Source organism: Verticillium dahliae, genomic scaffold (genome assembly GCF_000150675.1).
Source record: "Verticillium dahliae VdLs.17 supercont1.4 genomic scaffold, whole genome shotgun sequence".
Lineage (NCBI taxonomy): Eukaryota > Fungi > Ascomycota > Sordariomycetes > Glomerellales > Plectosphaerellaceae > Verticillium > Verticillium dahliae.
The window spans coordinates 474,394-491,196 of NW_009276925.1; the positions used below are offsets into that span (position 1 = coordinate 474,394).

The window sequence follows — 16,803 nt, forward strand, 5'->3', positions numbered from 1 at the left end:
GTTCTGACCTACGTCGGCCGTTCGATCCTAGGGTCTACGCTACCGGTCCGTCTGCTCTGCGTCCAGACGATGCCTGACGACATTCGCTCGATCCTCTTCATTCTGCCTAGTCTCATTGGTGATCAGCCTCTGGACCCCTTTCTTTCTCCCCTGGTAGTGCTCACAGTACTGCTTCCCAATCTTTTCTTGCCATAATCGCCCACACACAGTCATATGAATTCCTCACGCAAGACTGCTTGTGTAAATCCGAAATCAATATTGTCGTCCTCAAGAAGCACCGACTGCCGCTCTTGTCTTCTATGTCGAGTATGAAAGTCCAGGTTCACCATTGTGTCGCAGTGCAGTAAGTGATTTAAACCATTAAAGCAGAACCCAAGATGAAAGCAACGCCGACCCAAGTCCCCAAGATTGCAGACCGCCAAGCTCCTCGAGAGCATGGCGCTGATGATAGTACAGATCGCAGGCTAGTCTCTATCGAGAATTGCAACCCCTAATCGCCAGTCGAGGTTTGACCGGTCACCTCGATAGAAAAACCCCTTTATTCTGGACGAGGTCTCTTGGCACCATGGGGATTTCCCCAGTCGCCACCTCCCTGACCGCCCCCTCCGCCACCGAAAAAGCCGGGGTTGAATTGCTGCGGCATTCCTTGGAAACCTATAGTGCAGAGAGATCAGTAAGAAGCGACCCAGATTGTGGGGTGAGAACAGTGCATGGCAAGTATACAAGCAACAAACGAACATCTGGAGCAGACCCGAAGCAGTTTCATCATCAGTCTTGTCTTGACCCGGCTGCCACTGGCAATAGGTCAAGTCAAACGACACAGACGTTGGCTTGCCAGAGTGGGATGTACGATGAAGTAGGGACAAAGAGATAGTGCACAGATCAGGAGTCTTACCCTGCATGCCTCCACCCATCATGCCCATGGGGTTGCCCATTCCGCCCATTGGCATTCCGCCCATTGGGCCCATGGGCATACCTCCCATCTGATTCATGCCACCACGGCCGCCTCGCATACCGCCGGGCCCTCCACGCATGCCGCCGCCGAAGCCGCCCCGGTTGAAGCCGCCCATGTTGTTGTTGAAGCCGACGCCGCCCATGCCGCCATTGTTGAAGCCGCCCATGTTGTTGTTCTGGTTATATCCACCCATACCGCCGACAAAGTTGCGGTTGTAGTTGTTCTGGTTCATGCCGCCACGGGGCACAAAACCACCACCGCCGCCACGTCCCCTGTAATTGCCGCGGAAGTTGCCACCCATGTTGGCACTGTTGTCGTTGTTAAAGGTGCCTGTGGCCCGAGACCCTTGGCCTTCCTTTGGTTGCCTGTTGGATGTGTCTTTGGGTAGCGTGCGGAAGGGGTTCACGTTCGGGTTCGAGTAGGCGACATTGTAGCGCTTTTGGCCGGGTGTATTGCCCTCGAGTTTGTCGACGAGGTGCTTCGTGGCGGTCGCAGCTTGTTGGGAAGCAAACTCGATATAGACTTGGCTGTAGCACCATCAGCCACTGCGGCGTCAATATAATCCCCAGCGAAAAAACTTACCCCTTGCTCTTGCCATTGACTTTGTGTTCACTAAACGTTATGTCCTTGAGCTCGTCTTCGCAATGCGCCCGGCGTGACCAGCCGCGAATCTCGTCGTCCGTGTTCCACCAGTTCAGATCCGAGATGGTAATGGCGTTGGTAGCGCCAGGGTCTACCGCTCTGTCGTCCCCCTTACGCTTGGTGCCTTGTTGCGGGGCAGACGACGACTGATCGTTGTACTGTTCGGATTCCTCCTTGTGCTCATGCTGTCCACTGTCATCGTGGTCTTCTCGGTGGTCATGCTCTTGTTGTTGCTGCTGGCCTCCCTCGTACTCATGATGTCCCTCCTGGTTCTCCTGGGGTGCATCGCCGTAAATGTCGATTTCGAATTCGTCGTCGGCCATCGCGGGTGTTGTGCGACTGTGTCTCTATGAAAGCGAACAATCAGGGTTGTTATTAGGTTCTGAGGTACAGGAGCCGTCGTTGCCTTTTATGCATCTATGATCAGCCATGGAGAGAAACACTGCGAAACGACATGATATGAAACAAATACCACCACCGGCCACCATCCCGGCTGCGCGAAGAGAGAAAATAAGGAGACAGAAAGACCAATCATACGTACACTCCTCTTTCTGCAGACAGGACAAGGTGGAAGGAGGGTTGGTTGATCCAAAGCCCGTCCGTAGAGAGTTATAAAAACTCGAAGAGGAAGCTCTGTACTTCGATCTCTTGTGACGGCGACGGGAGGGGTCTCTTGGCAGCGAGAGCCCGACGGGTGTAGGTAAAAGAGTACAGGCAGGCAAGAAGGGTCCGATGGCAAACCAACAGCCGACGAAACGAAACAGGTGGCCGGAGTTCCCAAGACCTTGACAGTCTTTGCAGCTGTTGCCCTATTGCGCACCCGCACGCGATGACACCCTGCTGGATCTCAAGTTCCTTCGCTGTTGCTGCCTTACGGCCACCTCGGTAGGAAAGATCGGTTTGGCCGCGTGGGCTTATTGTCTGGCCGTGACGCCGTCGGTGGGATAAATCCGACTTTCGATACGACAGTTCTGAACGAGAGATGTGTGAATAAGGCGTCGTGGTGACCCTAGGCGATCGCGGTTCTTGGAGTTAAGGCTGGTGCTTCAGTGGGATGACTGCGTTAAGCCGGACTGGTCTTCCTGAGGCAGCTTGGAAGCTTCCTTCAGACGGGTAGAGCTTGGGTCGCGTTTGGGCCAGGCGTCGAACATGGGGCGGCTTGAAGGTGCATGGGCCCGCCTCCTGAAAGTCTCCACCAAGGAGTGTCCTGTGGCTGATGCTCTGTCAATTGGGCCAGATCTGTGGCGCTCACGGAGCACGGCCGCATTCTTCCGCCCCTGGTTTTTTGGCAATGTGGCTTCACCACGAAGCACCAGCTGGTTCCGTCGAGTTCCCCATTTTCTGGGGGGAGACCCTTTTAGAGACATCTATCCATTGCTAGGACACCTCGCATTTCCGTCCGACCCCAATCGCCTTCTCCTACACCCATCCACGATACCCACGTCCCGATCGCTCTACGCCCTGCCAGAACTTCGAATTAATTCCCTTCTACCTCTCTGTCCATCGTCGAAATTACAATGGCCGATACCGTTAAGGAGTTCCTTGAGGTCCCCTCGGAGTTCGCTCAGGATGGCGTCCAGTTCATGAGGAGGTGCACCAAGCGTGAGTCGACGCGAAACGCAGGCTAATGTGAACAACACATGCTGACCCTCTCTGTTAGCCGATCGCGCCGAGTACCAGAAGCTCGCGCAGGCCGTCGGTGTTGGTTTCCTCATCATGGGAGCTGTCGGTTACATCGCAAGTCTCCCCACAGGTCTCTGCCGCCCTGCCACCTTGCTAACACTTGTCGGTGCAGGTCAAGCTCATCCACATCCCCGTCAACAACATTCTGGTCGGTGGTGCGTAAATCATGGTACACGAGCGCTATCGGTAGCGATAGGAAGGGTGTAGGGATCATTTCCATTGCCATTTTCAAACGAGCCAACCCACCAAAAATATACCCGCGGTTACGGAGGGACTCTGGATGGAAAGACACGTTCGGCGAGCAAAGAGGGACACCGCGAATTTGAGGGACTAGGGACCTCACGATGCGCACGGTATAAGCTTGAGGGGGACGTGTCTTTCGAATCCGGATTCTTCTCAGTCATACTTCAGATTGACTGAGTGTACAAGGGCACGTACGTGTCATTCTTGTATCATTAATCGAAATACCAACCCAGTTCGAATCATATTCCCTGCTGTCTACATCAGGCTATACATCTTTGAGCGATGGATCTGTTCGAAGCTGCTCATCGACACTTCTGCCCATCCTAGGCTCTGCCTCATCGTCATCAGCCTCGTTGAACGAGTGAACACTGCACGTGCCAAATGAGGCGCCAGCCCCATTCCACGCCGAAGCTTGGAAAATGTCAGCATCCCGTCGTCGTCAAGTGAGCAGGGGAGATGGGCGCAGCAGCAGTACTTACCGACCAGCAGTGGCGCGTTGGGGTGCCAGCTCGCATCACGCACGCATGTCCTCCAGCTAGGGGACTCGTCGTAGTAGAACACCCTCCGCCTCTGCGACGTCCTCGAACCCCTGGTGGCTTTGTTGACGTCGATGACGCTGGCCACGGTAGCGTCCATGTTGTAGATCCAGACCTTGCCGTCCTGGCTTCCCGAGTACACGTATCGTGAATTTGTGCTGGAAGGCGGCGAGAAGTGACAGCGGATGAGCGTCTGCAACACCTTGTGACCGCGGAATGTGACCACCGAGTTGTCACCGCTTGGATGGGGCTCCCAGTCGTCGTCATTGTAGACCCCCATTCTGTAGTCGAAGCCTCGGCCTGCCGTGTGCTGCGTGGGGTTGAGCTCGCTGAACCTGTCGGTGGACATGACGTTGCGCAGGTCCCACAGCTTCATAGTTTGGTCTTTGCCGTTACTCAGAATGTAGCGCCCGTCGCCCTTGCTGTCGATGTATGTCAACCCTTCCGTATGACCGATAAAAGCGCCCGCTGGCCGTCCGTCGCCCATGCTTCGTCGATCCCAGACCTTGATTGTGGTGTCGTCGGAGCCGGAATACAAGATGTGTGGCGAAGACTTGTCGGCAAAACATACGGCATTGACATCGTCCTCGTGGCCCTGTACATCATGCAGCACCGTACGGGACTCGATGTCGTAGACGATGATGGAGCATTTGTTGGTGCCGGCAACGAGCTCCCTCCCGTCGCCGGAAAACCTCACCGACCAAATACCGAAATTGTGGTATCCTCGGTGGCCACCCCTGCCGGCATCGAGGTTGAGCGTATACGGATCACCCCTATCGTTGGGATCGGTCGGCGCCAGACAGACGCTGGAATGAATCGAGGTATAGGCGAGCCATTTGTTGTCGGGACTCAGCGACGCATCGGTCAACGTCCACTGGCCAAAGGGGTACTCGACGGTCTTGTAGTATTTCCAGTTGTACGGGTTCGATGTGTCGTACATGCGGACTTTGAAGTCATGGCCACATGCGTAGAAAAAGTTGCCGTCCTCGGAGAACTGACCCGAGTACACAGGCGAATCGTAGTGGACAATCATTTCTGCTCTGTTTGATGGGAGCATGTTTTGCGCCATCATGTCTTGATTCTTTTGCCGGTCGACTCTGGTATCGAAGCCGAGCTCTCGGTCGAGGATGCGACGGGCCAGCTGCTTCTGCTTGTGAACACGAGCATCAGTGGCTCCAAAGACACCCGAGTGCATAAGCTCGATGCCTTTCTCGCTCGGGACTTTGGGAAAACGGTTAGGATCGGGCGGCGCCCGTCGTCGACGTCTGGCCCCAAAGCTCAGAAACTCGCCGTCATCGCCTTCTTCGACCAAAATGCTGCCAAGGTTTCTGCCTCTCAGAAGTGCCATAACTTGTGCTCGTGACAACCATCCAATTCCTGCGCCATCTACCCAGAGTTAGGACCGAGGTGACCATTGTTAGCCAAAGGGATTGCGAACCTAAAATCGCTTGTACACCATCAAGCGCGTCATCCGCGTCATCGCTGTCCTCTTCGTTTTCCTCGCCATCATCATCGTCTCCGTTTGATGCGAGGAGACCGGCCACTTCACGTTCTGTTTCTGTATCTTCGCCGTCTTCGGCATCTTTCACAGAGTTAGCAGAGATGCACTGACGGACAGATGATGGAACACACCATGATAATCCTCATCATCATCGTCGTCGTCGTCCTCTGCATCTTCGAGCACGTATTCATAGTGAACTCCACTTTCGGATTCATCTTGGTCGGAGTTCAGAGATGACTCGGCAGCTTGCTCCTGTTGTTGAATATACCAGTCGGAAAGCAGTTCCTCGTCCAGTTCTTGAGGGTCATTACTAACGGGCTGTGCGGATGAGTCTCGATCGGACGTGTCCATCGTGTCTGTGAGACGCCCGAGTGGGTGCCTCGGCAATCAAGAAGGGTAAGGTGAGGTGGGATATTTGGCGCCTGGAACAAGAGAGGCGGGGGAACAGCCGGCAAACGCGGATCACTGCCACGTCGGAAGTGCTTCTCTTGATGCACGACGCTATGTTCCCCGACAATGTGAATTCGGGAGTCTAATGATATGACACAGCCGGTACTTTTGGAGGAAAAGCTCAAGGTGAGTTGTGACAGTAGTCGCGAAGCTCTCATCCCCGAGGTTCGTGACGACATGCATTGGTGTAAGTATGGGTGGGGGCAACCACTGGCCGGAGATAAGATAAGGCGGCCCCCTATTGCCGCCTTGACCAGAACAGAGAAGGTACCTAGATGGTCCCTTAATAATCAGCAGCATCTACGGACCTTGCTACCTGTATTTCGACTTCATCTCCTCATAAACGAGGACCGATTGTACCTACCGCATTGGAGATCTCACGATGCTGCCTTGTTCTTTGTGAGTTGACCTGGAAGGACAACCTCCAATTCTCTTTGATGCGTCGTACTATCATCAAATTCAAGACCAAGTGCAACCAACCCATGTCTCAAGGACATCCAGCCTGTGGACGTAATTGCTCCCTCTCAGGGCTGGCACAAAATGCGTCGGACGATATCAACCCGTCATCAGCTTCAGGAGGAACGAGAAACAGTCCGCCAAGATATTCACTTGCTCAACTCTCAAGAATTGCCTGACGTTGGGTTCGATCGATGAAATCTCGAATGGAGTTCTGGCGAGGTTTATGGCAGATGCGCCTTGTACGAGCGACGCTCCAGGCGGCTTGTCGTCGGAAAACTGCTCCAACAAATATCCCGCAGTATTCAGCCCAGCGATCAAGGGACGTGGAGGAGCTGTTAGATCCCTGCGCGGCACTGATGCTCCCCGCATACGCTACCAACAGTGTGGGCCCCGCCGCACGTGTACTAGCACCAAGTCGCGAGACGATTGAACATCTGATGATCATTATACAAACATGGGCTATGCTCCCATCTCCCCTCTTCTCCAGGCCGACGAGGTTGGGGAGATAATCTGGGGTATCTGACGTTCCATCTGCCAGAGTCCTGGATGACGAATAGTGCTCAGACGAAGCTTCAACACACGACGAACATGATGAGGGGATGGCCAAGTGCGAGCTGGAGATGGATATAGTATCGGTGAAACGGTATGGACTCATTTGGCCTCACTGCTTGATTTAATCCTTCAACCCGGAGCACAGCTCATCCAAATGCGACAAGTACTAAGGTAGGCATTGTCGTATATGTTGCTTGCAGCTGAGAGGTAAGTTCGTGTCTACATCATTCTGGACGCCTGATTGACGTCTGGCTCAACCCGCACCTCTCAATCATATTCCGCAAGCCTATGCATCTGTTCCGCCGCCTGACAGGACATCGATGTCATTTTCAAGCGAGCAATATTGCGCTATGAGGTTGCACTTTTTTTGGCCTTCTGGTGGTGGTCGGGGCAGGTGCCCAGAAGTCAACTGTTCCAACATTGCATACTGCTTAGTCGCCCGCCGATGGTGGTGAGTTAGAGAGACACGCCAGGGCGGGGGCTAAGAAAAGGCGCCCATTTGCCATGGCGGAGAACTCTAGCCTCCAGCCTCAGGGGGGCAGAGCATACATCATCTAGGCAAGTCTCCCATGAACATCCAGCAGCCATGTCGCATTTCGTGCACATGATGCTCGAAATTCAAACATTTCTGCATTTAAACGATTGATTAAAGATTCTGTCGGACCGACATGGCGCACTAGGGTAAGGTCAAACCGGTATTCAAACCCTATACTCTCGCATGTCTTGGGCCGAGTTGAAGACGGGAAATTGAAAGTGGTCTGTTGGATGTGCGGCGCCAGTTTTCCGCCAACTTTCCCGCCATAGCGTGCCTTCACTGCACACAACGCAAACACCTGATTCGGCTGCCCCTGGGGAGATGTCGAATTTGGCGGGGTGGCATCTCGACCCCAGCTGGGGCTTTAGCCTTCGACACAGCTCAATTGCGGAGATGCAGGGGCATCGGTTCGAAAGCGAGGCCATCAGATCGTGTCAGTGTCTTCTCAACCTTACCTCACCTTTTCCTGGGCAGCGGGGTACTGGGGACAAATCCCGAGCATACCCCCTTTGGGCGAAGTCTACTTCTTTTCCATAGCTAGGATACCATGATTCGGGGCGGCGTGTGAAGGCTTGGAGATGCTGTGATACTCTCAGGACAGGCCACCGCGGCCTTGAGACTTCCAGTCATATAAGGGACCCCAAGGACCCACGAGAAACCGGGTCTTGTTACACCAGCATCCCTCTCATCCTCTTCACCTCTATAACAAAGCTTAAATACGACAAAGACGCTCCGTCATCCGAGACCCGGGCTTCATCATGCAGAAATCGAACGTCGTCGCCTTGGAAAAGGCTGATACCGTCGCGGTCCTGGCGGAAGCAGCCAACAACACCGCCCTCGACGACAAGGTCCTCAACCAGGCGGCACTCGAGGCTACTGCTGAAGATCACGAACTCACCATCGCCGAGGCCATCCGGGTGTATCCAAAGGCCATCGGCTGGGCGCTCGTGTCATCCACCTGTGTGATCATGGAGGGCTACGATACCAACCTCTTGTCCAACTTCTTCGCGTACCGTAAGGAAACCTGCTTCCCCACGACGCGACGACGCTAATTTAGTATCTCAACAGCATCGTTCCTGATCAAGTACGGCCGATTCGTTGGGGTCACTCCCCAGAGTCCAACGGGCTACCAGTTGACCCCTGCATGGCAGGCCGGTCTGTCGCAAGGTGCCGGCGTCGGCTCCATCTTCGGCTGCCTCCTGAGCGGCTATCTCGTGTCCAAGTACGGCTCTCGTCGCGTCCAGATCGGCGCCCTCATCGCCCTGTCGCTCTTCATCTTCCCCGTCTTCTTCGCCCCGAACCTCATCGTCCTGGTCATCGGCGAAATCCTCTGCGGTGTCCCCTGGGGCATTCTCGCCACGACCGCTCCTGCCTACGCCTCCGAAGTCCTGCCCACTGCGCTGCGCACATATATGACCTCGTACACCAATATGTGCTTCATCCTCGGCCAGCTCATCTCTGCCGGCATCCTCAAGGGCCTGTCGACGCACGTGGACCAGTGGGGCTACAGGATCCCGTTCGCTCTGCAGTGGGTGTGGCCTGTCTTCCTCATCCCCCTCCTCTACATCTCGCCCGAGTCTCCCTGGTACCTCGTCCGCATGGGTAAGCTGGAGGAGGCCGAGGACTCGCTGCGCCGCCTTCAATCCACCGCCACAACGTCCGTCGACCCGCGCAAGACGCTGTCCATGATTGTCTACACCAACAACCTTGAGCAGCAGCTGCGCATCGGCACGAGCTACTGGGACTGTTTCAAGGGCACCGAGCTACGCCGCACCGAGATTGCCTGCGTCGTCTTTGCCGGTCAGATTCTCTGCGGTATCGCGTTTGCCTACAACAGCTCGTACTTCTTCTCACAGATGGGTCTCGGCACCAGCACCACCTACTCTCTCGCGCTCGGCGGCACCGGTCTTGCCTTTGTCGGCTGCCTGATCAACTGGTTCGTCCTGATGCCCCGTCTCGGCCGCCGCACCATTTACGTCTGGGGCATGGCTGGCATGTGCTCTGTGCTTCTCCTCATCGGTATCCTCAACGTCTGGACCTCGAAGGAATCGGTCGCCATGGCGCAGGCCTGCCTCACCATGCTCTGGACCTTCATCTTCCAGCTCTCGGCCGGACAGCTGGGCTGGGCGCTCCCCGCCGAGGTCGGCTCCACCCGTCTCCGTCAGAAGACCATCTGCCTCGCCCGCGACTCGTCCAACATCATGGGCACCATTGGTGGCGTCCTGCAGCAGTATTTCATGAACCCCCAGGCCTGGAACCTCAAGGGCTACACGGGCTTCTTCTGGGCTGGCACCTGCTTTGGCGTCTTCGTCTGGAGTTACTTCCGCCTGCCCGAGACCTGGAACAGGTCGTACCACGAGCTCGACGTGCTCTTTGCCAAGCGGGTCCCGGCCAGGAAGTTTGCCAGCACTGTCGTTGATCCCTTTGACGAGCGGGACATTTCCGAGATGACGGCCAAGGCTTAAAGTGCCACTTGTGTCTTTGTATGCAGCGGTGGTGCTTGGTGTTTCCGGGAGCACCTGATGTCGTTCATCTGGCAACAAGTCTAAGTAGGCTCGGATCTTTGGTTATGAAGTGAGGGCGGGTTGGTGCGAGGCAGATGGATGCGAGCAATAGGCGCTGGGTGTGAAATATGTTTTGACGCTTTGCCTCCCCCACAAAAGTAGTGTTAGAGGAAGGAGAAAATTTGACAAAGATGAAATGAATTGTTTACACTTGAGTGGTCTCGCTGCTTAACGTGAAGAATATGAGAAAGAAGGGCATGGTTGATATTATGGGCTCGGACTCAGCAGGATGCGACTAAATGGATGGCATCTGTCTGTCTCAGTGGAAATTGGTCAATAACGAAAATGGCAAAATAAACAAAATGAAATACAAATGGGAATCTCTCAATGAGATGTAGAGGTATGTTGCTCAAGTCGGGACAGCTCATGAAGCAGCTCAGGAAGAAGCTCAGGAAGGAGGTCCAAGAAGCCACCGTAGCCACCGCAGCCACCGTACCTTAGCCACCGCAGCCACCTCTGATGGAGCCAATCACCAAGAGAGCTCGTCGGTTTCAATCCAGGAGAACGGCGAGCGGCTGATGTCTGGGCTTGGCGGCCACTAACCCCAGTTGGGAACTATTGGCCAAATGTTTCGGGGGGCACGTCTAGGTACCTGTAATCATCCAACACACCATTACGGCCAGGCCAGGTCGTCAACTCGAGCGCCTCACCTCAACAACTTTCTCCTTTTCTTTCCACCGCATCATATCATCACTGCTCCAGTCCGCCTGCTTTCATTTCTCTCCCCCCTTCGTTGCTTTCAAATACAGATACCGCCATCATGCGGCTCAGGTCCCGACCCTTGTCCTTGATCCTCCTCCTCATTCCCTCCCTGGTCGCAGCCCTAGCGTCCGAGCAGACGATTCACAACGAGCCACGAGCAGTCGCCCCAGAGATACCAGTAGCAGAGATCGGCAAGCGACAAGATGTCGGCACCAAAGGCGCGCCCGTCGACGGCAGGGATGGCATGCCGCATCAAGGCCCCTTTGTCGACAGGAACCACAACACCGATGACCTCGTGAAGGACCTTCCACCCCTCGAGGGCAGGCCTGACGATCCCACCATTGTCGACGGCAAGCGCATTCCCGAGACCAACGACGGCGTCATGAACGACCGTGACCGTCAGAAGCCAAAGGAGGGCACCATTGGCACCGAGGGCGGCGTCAGCGAGAAGGACAAGGCGCGCAAGGCCGGCGATAACGTCCCCGAAGCCCCCAAGACTCCCTCGCCCAGCGACCAGGACCGCCCTGAGCATGAGCACGAACACGGCACGGCTAATGAGGTAGCTGGCCTGGGCGTGAGTACTCCCCTTCACCCTTCGTCACCAAACTTCTGTCATGGCAAATTCCCCCTGATGGGGTGCTAACCTTTCTTCTCCTTGCAGAAACCGGCAGACCTTCCCAAGTCGCTAGACGACATTCCTCCTCCCGTTCCCGACTCCGCCAACAAAGACCACCTCGATGTCTCCAAGTCGCACCCCAAGGATTCGAGCGCGCTGGAGGAGGAGGATGAAGGCATCATCCAGCCCTTCCACTCCTTCGTCCTCTCTCTCACCATGATTCTTGTCTCCGAGGTGGGCGACAAGACCTTCCTCGTGGCCGCCCTGATGGCTATGAAGCACGATCGCCTCGTTGTCTTCTCTGCCGCATTCGGCGCTCTGCTCGTTATGACTGTTCTCTCCGCCGTTCTCGGTCACGCCGTCCCGACCCTCATTCCCAAGCGCCTGACCTCGTTCGCCGCCGCCGGTCTGTTCTTCGTCTTTGGCGCCAAGCTGCTCCGCGAAGGCATGGCCATGGACCCCAACGAGGGCGTCACTGAAGAGCTTCACGAAGTCGAGCGCGAGCTCGCTGAGAAGGAAAAGGAGAGTGCCGCCGCCGGCCGCCGGCGCGGCAACTCCCACGCCGTCTCTCCCTACGCCCTCGAGATGGGCCTCGGCGACGGCGACCACCGCAAGTCGCGCTCCAAGAGCCGCTTCCCCTCCCCGCCACGCTCTCCCTCCTCCAGCCGATCCCGCAGCCGCTCGGGCGGCCGCTACGCCTCGGCGGCCAGCTTCTTCCAGGGGCTTGGCAACCTGTCTTCCCTGCTCCTGAGCCCGGCCTGGGTGCAGACTTTTGTCATGACCTTCCTCGGCGAGTGGGGTGACCGCTCTCAGATCGCGACCATTGCCATGGCCGCTGGACAGGACTACTGGTGGGTCACGCTCGGTGCCATGACGGGACACTGCGTCTGCACCGGCGTGGCAGTCATCGGCGGTCGCGCCATCGCGGGGAAAGTCAGCTTGAAAGTTGGTAAGTAAAACCATTAAGGAGCCACGCTGTCCCCCTTTCTCTGCTGCGACGAACGCTGATTCCTTCTAGTAACCATCGGTGGCGCCCTCGCCTTCCTCCTCTTCGGCTTCATCTACTTCATCGAAGCCCTCTACGCATAGTCGTTTCGGGTACAGGTACATCGCATACGGCTCAGCGAACACCCCTCTTCACGGCCGTCCAGACAAGGAGTTTTTTTATTGAAAAAGAAGAAGAAAAGAAAAAAGGGCAAAAAAGCGTTGCCTTTCCACCATGACGCGTTTCATAACCGTTGAAATCCCATCCCCCTCCCTTTGCGCCCACCTTCATCGAGGTGTCGATTCAGACGTCGGACGAGTCGCAGAACTCGGCCAACACGCGCTCGTTTTCGTTCCCCCGTTTCCCACCTCGCTAACCACGAGAAACTTCTTTTTTTCTTTCTTCTAATGCATTACACAACAACACGTACATGCATGCTGGTCATCCATATGCTTCTTTTCGACCTTCTCTCTCAGCGAGACGAGATCAGAACGCGAGGGGGCGGCGCGCGGAGGGGCAGTGGGGGCGGCGCAAGGGGGTCTGGCTAGTAAAGGACGGGGTCGTCGGTGTGCAGAGCAAGGGCACTGGTGGGTTACCCATGGATGGAAGGGACGGGATGACAGCAGGCGAGGGCTGCGTGGCTTGTAATATATGCGGGTGCGATTTCCCCATGGCTTTCCAACCCCATGTGTAAATGATGGGGGGAACCGCCGGGTTGGCGGAGTTTTTCGGGTTACAGGTATCTAGGCCTTGTGTATATTTCAATGGCTGGACTGGGTAGACAAGAGACGACATGACAACGACTTCCGAGAACATGGCGAGTGTCTTTGACCAAGTGATTACAGAACTGACTAGTAAACCCAACCAAATGGCATGGCATCGCTGGAAGTTAGTCACACGTACCCGCGGTAGAACGTTTATGGCGTGTAAGTTATTCATGAAACCATCTGCGACATGTATGCGCAAGATGGCACTCTAGTTTAGGTATGGTGGTTGGTATGGTATGCTGTATACTGTCGTCTGCGCCCCTTGACACTGGTGTGTGTATGAACTCCCGGAATCGTCCAATGTATAATGCTGATGCTGGCGCAACGCCAAAAGAAATCAAACCCCGTAACGCCGGAAATGCTTGAAAAGGAGTCTCCATGCTTCTTGGCCACGTTCCCAACACGCTGGCCTCCCAATGCAACAAGGCTCCGTCTAAAACTTCTCCATAAAGTTCTTCCGCACAGTCCACATACGGGCACGTTTGCCAAAGATGTACATGGGGATCGAGAACAGACAGAAAATTAGCTGAATGACGCCGAGCCAGATGAACATAGTTTTCGGCCCGTCAGATGCCATCCAGTGAGTGACGAACAAACTAAAGACAAGTCCGTGTAGGATGTTCTTGCTAAAATTGAGCGTGACCAGAGCCTCGCCGGCATACTGTCGGTAGCTGTCAACGCAATATGTGATGGACGTGGTGGAACCCATGGTACATCCGAATGATATGACGCCAAAGAAGAACGTGGGCACCATCCAGTGATCGCGTTCTTCTGCTGACCATCCAAACCCCATCAACCCTATGACGGTGCTGAGGAGGATAGGAATTGCCATGATGAGGCGGAATTCGGGCTCGTAAAGGCCCCCGTTGCGACGTGCCAGCGCCCTAACGATGATATCGCTTACTTTACCGGCTACAACGGTGCCCAAGATGCCACCAACAAACGGCGAGATGTACACGAGCCCAGTCTGAAGGGCGGTGAAGTTGTACGAGTCCGAATTCCGATAGATCACGCTCATCGTTTCCGAGATGACGATGAGCCACCCCACAGAGCAAGAGTAGATGACTGTAGACCAGAGAACAGAGGGATACGCAAAGAGGATAAAAGGCCGAACCATGACCTTCAGCCATTTGTCGTGATTGAGACGGCCATTCCATGGGTTGAGCTGCTCGGTAAAAGACCTTGCGGGTTGGTGTCGCAGTGTGTGGGTATACGCAGTCGATTTCGGCGGACCTCTCGAGTCTGTCGGGAACATTTCGCTCTCCATTCCAGGTCCTCTGGCAAAGTAATCGGAGCCCGAGGTGGAGCCGTGGTGAGGTGAATCTGCTCGCTGAGCGTCAAAGGCGGTGTTCCCGGTAGTGGGCGTGGCCGTGCGGGCAGAGGTTGGTCTTTCATTATCATCTTCTGGACGAGCTTGTTCAAGAGCTGTTGCATCCGGAGCCATGCTGGTGCTGACGCTTGTCTCGCCCACTTGCTCGGTAGGTTCATTAGGAGCAAACCCAACGTGGAGGCTTTTGTGTTGTTGTCCAGAGGGTGTTGCGACGGAGGGTGTTGCAGGGACGTCATCAGTCTGTCCCTTAGATGGGTCCGCGGTCTCGTCGACTGCTGCCACGGGTGCGGGCTGCTGAGGTACGTTTCGCTGTGATGACAGACGACGAATGAAGCTCGGCCGTCTCGATGGTTTCCTGGACTTTGGGTGAGGTGTTCTGTCCCAAAATGTCTCTGGCACGAATAGAAAGAGGGCAAAGAACCAGACGGCGACAATAATAGCTACGACCCTATATCACTTGTCATCAGTCTTGACGTCCAAAAATCCACTCAACCCGGATACTTCATGCTGGTGGCACCAAGGAGTGGGGGATGCTGCCTACCAGAATACCCATCGCCAATTCAGAGCCTGGATGATCACAGCGCTCACCAGCGGGACTAGATTTTTGCCACCTAGCAGAAGCAAGGTGTATATGCCGATGCGATACGCTCTCTCGTGCAGGAAGAAGATCTCGGCAATGGTGGCCGAAGGCAGACACTCTACAGGGCTGACGGCTATGCCTTGAACGATTCTGGCCACGATGAGGGAAGCAAAGTTAGGCGAAAGAGCACACCAGACGGAAGATATGGCCAGCAGAATGGCGCCCGCGAGGTAGACCGGACGTTTTCCCCACAAGATGGCGGTAGGGGATGCGACAACGGATCCGAGGCCCATGCCCATCATGTACAAGCCGGTTGTCAACGACACATGTTCGACGCTGACTCCGTAGTCGTCGGCAACATCGTAAAACCCAGCGGCCAGCAGCGGCGTGATTCCTCCGCCGACCAGGCAGTAGAAACCTAGAGAAAAGAGGGCAGTGTCGCGACGCCAAGCAGGCCAATTCAGCGGGTCGTTCGCCGAGTCCTCTGGCTGGGGCTCTAGAATGATTTTGCCGTCTTTGGTCTTCTTCTTCTCATCGGCGGGCGGGCCATGCGAGGAAGAGCGGCGGGCAGTGGCCGGTGGCGATGGACCTGGATCGAAGAACCCGGTCGGGATGGAGGAATGAGAGGTGCGTGCAGGCGCATTACGCAGGCCGAGGGGTTCGTTCCTGTTACTGGCAAGCAGAAGGACAGAACCTGATGTTTGCAGTGCGATCAGCAGGTGATGGGGAAAGATTGACAGAGAACCCACGTACCAGGAACCTGAACTGTGTGAGGGTCATTGAGAACACCCATACTCCATCTCGGAGGACCTGGCTTCTCTTGTGATTCGGGGGCCTGGGCAGCGTTGGACTCGCGCCCGAACCATCGCCCCCAACGCGGTTTTGCTGACGATTCAGCAGCCATAGCTCTTTGCGAGGCCCAGAGGAATAGACAGGGCGTATGATCTGTATTTTCTTGGTATTATGATAGGCTGTGACGAGTTACGACGAAGGAACAAGCATATGTGATGAATGCAATGCCAGCTGAATGGTTTCTAGGGGCGACGTGATGAGAGGTGGGTGTGTGGTCATGGAACGCCGAGGTTGTGTAGGACGAAGGGAGTAACGCTATCTGGAGCAAGGAGTTAAAGATTTGCGAACCAATGTCTAGGATTGATCAATAAGAGGCGGTCGAGGTTAAGATGAAAAGCTAAGTTGGAGAGACATGAGGTGGAGAGGTGGTGGTGCGAGGCTGACTGGAGGTCAAGGCTGGCAGTCAGAGACTATCCGGGTGTGTTGGCGGACGCTCCAGGCGGGTATGACTCGAGGTGGTCGGTCGGTCTGCCTACCTTGGTCGGCGCGTTGCATGAGGCGGGTATCTCGAGGGTATTTGTAGGGGTAAACGATGTCGACAAGCCCGTCCGTCCGTCACATATTCTTTCCCAAGCTCTGGAGCTTTGGAGAACAGGCCATTGTTGGTGTGTTCCTGCCTGTCTCGGCTTCGGCTGCCTCTGTCACGGAGATCGACCTCAGGCTGACCGACATCTGGCAGGGGACTGCCACTTCCCATGACACGAGTTGAGCATGAAGCAACAGCGCTAGGGCAGGGTGATCGGTCGGGTGCCATCAGTCCCTCCACTTAAGCTACAGCGGTGAGTGGGCCAGGGAAGCGGTGCTGAAGCCAAGCGCTTGGGAGCCTACGAAATCTGGCTTTGTCTCCCTTC

The 16,803-nt window shown here is 55.5% G+C and overlaps 6 protein-coding genes across 6 annotated transcripts; 3 read left to right on the forward strand and 3 right to left on the reverse strand.

The window, feature by feature from the left end:
- Positions 1-538: 538 nt before the first annotated feature.
- Positions 539-1,920, reverse strand: VDAG_02485 (RRM domain-containing protein; the record flags this gene model as incomplete). Its single annotated transcript, XM_009653138.1, has 3 exons — positions 539-654; positions 896-1,482; positions 1,538-1,920. The coding sequence occupies 3 exons, from the start codon at positions 1,918-1,920 to the stop codon at positions 539-541; spliced, it is 1,086 nt and encodes a 361-aa protein (XP_009651433.1).
- A 1,194-nt stretch (positions 1,921-3,114) lies between these two features.
- On the forward strand, positions 3,115-3,443 carry VDAG_02486 (uncharacterized protein; the record flags this gene model as incomplete). Its single annotated transcript, XM_009653139.1, has 3 exons — positions 3,115-3,199; positions 3,258-3,322; positions 3,393-3,443. The coding sequence occupies 3 exons, from the start codon at positions 3,115-3,117 to the stop codon at positions 3,441-3,443; spliced, it is 201 nt and encodes a 66-aa protein (XP_009651434.1).
- Positions 3,444-3,788: 345 nt separating this feature from the next.
- VDAG_02487 (LEC14B protein) lies at positions 3,789-5,911 on the reverse strand (the record flags this gene model as incomplete). Its single annotated transcript, XM_009653140.1, has 4 exons — positions 3,789-3,934; positions 4,003-5,445; positions 5,498-5,641; positions 5,692-5,911. 4 exons carry the CDS (start codon positions 5,909-5,911, stop codon positions 3,789-3,791), a joined length of 1,953 nt encoding a protein of 650 aa, XP_009651435.1.
- A 2,403-nt stretch (positions 5,912-8,314) lies between these two features.
- VDAG_02488 (general alpha-glucoside permease) lies at positions 8,315-10,021 on the forward strand (the record flags this gene model as incomplete). Its single annotated transcript, XM_009653141.1, has 2 exons — positions 8,315-8,570; positions 8,625-10,021. The coding sequence occupies 2 exons, from the start codon at positions 8,315-8,317 to the stop codon at positions 10,019-10,021; spliced, it is 1,653 nt and encodes a 550-aa protein (XP_009651436.1).
- Positions 10,022-10,880: 859 nt separating this feature from the next.
- VDAG_02489 (transmembrane protein PFT27) lies at positions 10,881-12,527 on the forward strand (the record flags this gene model as incomplete). The annotated part of the gene is made up of 3 exons (XM_009653142.1): positions 10,881-11,396; positions 11,484-12,387; positions 12,457-12,527. 3 exons carry the CDS (start codon positions 10,881-10,883, stop codon positions 12,525-12,527), a joined length of 1,491 nt encoding a protein of 496 aa, XP_009651437.1.
- A 1,096-nt stretch (positions 12,528-13,623) lies between these two features.
- On the reverse strand, positions 13,624-16,004 carry VDAG_02490 (MFS1 family protein; the record flags this gene model as incomplete). Its single annotated transcript, XM_009653143.1, has 3 exons — positions 13,624-14,968; positions 15,062-15,794; positions 15,854-16,004. 3 exons carry the CDS (start codon positions 16,002-16,004, stop codon positions 13,624-13,626), a joined length of 2,229 nt encoding a protein of 742 aa, XP_009651438.1.
- Positions 16,005-16,803: the final 799 nt, after the last annotated feature.